This window comes from Bombus impatiens, unplaced genomic scaffold (genome assembly GCF_000188095.3).
Source record: "Bombus impatiens unplaced genomic scaffold, BIMP_2.2 scf_0064, whole genome shotgun sequence".
NCBI classification, from domain to species: domain Eukaryota; kingdom Metazoa; phylum Arthropoda; class Insecta; order Hymenoptera; family Apidae; genus Bombus; species Bombus impatiens.
Window position 1 is genome coordinate 2,307,153 of NT_176483.1, and position 2,911 is coordinate 2,310,063.

The 2,911-nt window shown below is 43.7% G+C and overlaps 1 protein-coding gene across 5 annotated transcripts in view; it reads right to left on the reverse strand.

Annotated features, from left to right (window-relative positions):
• LOC100742616 (GTPase-activating Rap/Ran-GAP domain-like protein 3) overlaps window positions 1-2,911 on the reverse strand; it is a 24,425-nt gene that overhangs the window by 11,754 nt on the left and 9,760 nt on the right. For 2 of the 5 annotated variants that reach the window (XM_012394035.3, XM_033324772.1), the window contains exon 1: window positions 898-1,438. The exons of 2 other annotated variants lie outside the window; for them this stretch is intronic. In XM_012394035.3, coding sequence (XP_012249458.1) covers window positions 898-1,214 — 317 coding nt within the window. In that variant the 5' untranslated portion in view covers window positions 1,215-1,438. Of the gene's footprint in view, window positions 1-897; window positions 1,439-2,911 lie in introns of those variants that run through there. One more of the 5 variants, XM_012394034.3, reaches the window with a different exon arrangement.

The following is a 2,911-nucleotide window of genomic DNA, read 5'->3' on the forward strand; positions in this document are numbered from 1 at the left end:
ACACTCGGTCGCAATTATTTTTCACCCGAGTTATCCAAATAATTCTGCTGTACGATTTGCCGGTGCTCGTTAAAACTTTCCACGATATCCGAACCATCGAATAATAGTTTCTCTAATAGCGTCGTTTCTCTTGTTTCTAGTCGAATTCAGAGTGGCGAGTGAATCTCCGTAGCAAGGTTCATCGATTACCAAAGCGTATAACCGCGATCGGTTGGCGATCGTCGAACCAGTAGCAAACTACAACCAGCCCCTAAACACTGCTCTATCCAATACATCCGTCCAATTTTGCGTATCCGTCCGACTTTGTCGCGTTTATGCGTCGATACGATCGTCGTTGACGCGTATCTCTAAAAGAACAAACGATTAAAAATACGGAAACACGTAACTCGGAGAAATTGTTAGGTCCGAAAAGGTAAGGAAAATTCAAAGGATAAACTATAGTATCCGGAGTGGAGAATTTCTCAGCCTTTTGCCGTTTGTCCTCGTATCTTCTCGCGGGTATTTTAGGAGTTTTATACCTAAACTCTGTGTACGATCTTAGCCATAGCGTACGATAAGGTATATATATACCTCGATTCTAGCAATGACCTTCGACACAGCGCGAATTACGTTCGTACTCGTATAGCGATACGAGCGATACGCGTCGTCGTCTCATTCGATGCAATAGCGATGCGTAGAATCGTAAGCGATGATAAACGGTTAGCAGAGCAGCGAAGGAAGTTTCCAACGGGTTACTTCGAACGCTTCGTAGCGGCAAACCCAATATATCGAATATATAAAATAGCGCGCGTTACTACACGACACGCGTTATAACTGCTATATCGTATCGCAAACTCGCATATCGCTCAGCCGTTTTCCGACGCATAACGATAATAGACCATGTTTAAAGAAACGTACGCATGATGACTGGATCGTCGGTGAAGATGCGCGCAACGAGCAGCAGACGACAAGGCAGGCACGCAAACCGATCTCGACCTGTTCCTCTGGATCGTCCGAGAAGCAGGCAACGTCTCTTCGTCGCTGTCGCTTTCCGTCACCGAACTCTCCCTTCCCCCTTTGCTTCGCTTGCTCGAGAAATTCTTCTTCTCTATGCCGACGGTCGTCGACGAGGTCGAGTTCACCGACAACGAGACTGCCGACACGTTCGTCGACGAGCCGCTCGTCAACGAGACTCCTCGCAAACGAGACACCAGCTTTATGTCCAAGCACAACATCTTTCCACTCTCTCTTCTCTTTCCTCTTTAATTTCCCCCTTTAAATAGTTTTCCCGCCATCTTTACCGATGCACAGTTTCCGTTTCCTCGATCTCGTAATTGCTCGAAACAGCACCTTTCTTCTACTCGAAATGTTCACCTTTAATCCGATCCGGTAAAAAACGTCCGTCTTATTATACGCGAGATATCAACGTGTACAGCGTCATTTTCCTACCAAAGCCACAGCAACGACAGAAAAACTTTGCACACTGCAACCTTCCGATAATATGTCGATACCGTGTAGCTTCCCCCGTAGCTCTGTTACGTTCTTTGCCTCTTTCAAATCGATCGCTGTATCAGATACGTTACAAACGATTACTATGTTCAACGACGAACAATACCAACTTAACCACCGATTTACGCTAAGAAGATCGTAGATTTTCCATTTGCAAAGGAAAAAGAACGTTTGTTAATTTCTGAATTCTAGTTTCTTCTTTGCTTCGTCTCGTTTACTAAAATCAGCCAGTCAAGATATTATCTTCGTATCGATGTCGTAGAATGTAAATACTTTTTGTAAGAGCGAGCAAAATATCGAGCAGAGGGCAAAAGAGGGATAAACGAATACATTGTTCGGAGATGTCGAATCGATCCGATTCGAGGATCGTTTCCGAAATTTCATTATTTAATTAGAAAGAAAGAGAAGGTCGACCGATAACCAGATTCGAATTCCCTCGCCTCGAATCCGTATTTCCAGAAACAGAGTCGGAATTCTGTCAACATCTTACCACGGCCAGTATTCCGTTCGCATAATTATAATAATTTCTCGGTTCATCCTCATTAAGAGCTACAACGAATTCCAATACTTGGCCAGCGTAACTGTAGCCACCAACTGTTGCAGCGGCTACGAAAAGTATTTGTACGTCCTTCTAAGTATTACAGCATTTACTATTTTATTACTATTTAATTGCGCTCGAATACACAAAGTTTCGTATCTTTACTCGTTTAGTCGTATGTATTTTCATACGACAGCGAGAAATTTATTTTCCAAAAACGAATTCGAACGCTACAAAGCGAGCGTTAGCGAGTTTTACATTTCATTCCGATTTACACGTAGATGCTGAATTTTGTATATACGTAGCTCGAAAATCGCTCGAGGGCGAAAGATGCGACAATTCCGAACAAAAGTAGCAAAGTAACGATTAATGTAACAAGAAATCTGGATAACAGTCTAAACTACAGCCTTAAACAGTATATAGTACTATAAACAGGATATAGTATATAACGAACTTGATACCATCGCTAGTTATCCGTTGAAAGCTTCGAGGTTCGTAGCATTGGTGCCAAGTTGCGTGATTTATTACCATCGATAAACCACCTTTTTTAAACATGCTGGCTGTCGGACGCGCGCGGACATCGATATCATTGACCGAGTTTCCCTGTTCCGCAGGTCTCTAACCCTTTTGAAGATCGTGGCTACATAATGGAAAAGAGTACCGACGACACTGACCGAGTCCCTTTGCCTTTGCTTTCCTCTCACTTTTTGCTTAACCAGATCTTTCACGTTGAACGAAGCGGCAGTCGATAGGTTGATTTTAATAATCAGACTTCTCTTCCTCTCTCTCTCTCTCTCTCTCTCCCTTTCACTCAGCTTTGGCACGTTGAAGCTCGGTTATCGCGCCTGGATTGTAAGCGCCCTCCTCCTCCTCCTCCTCCTCCTC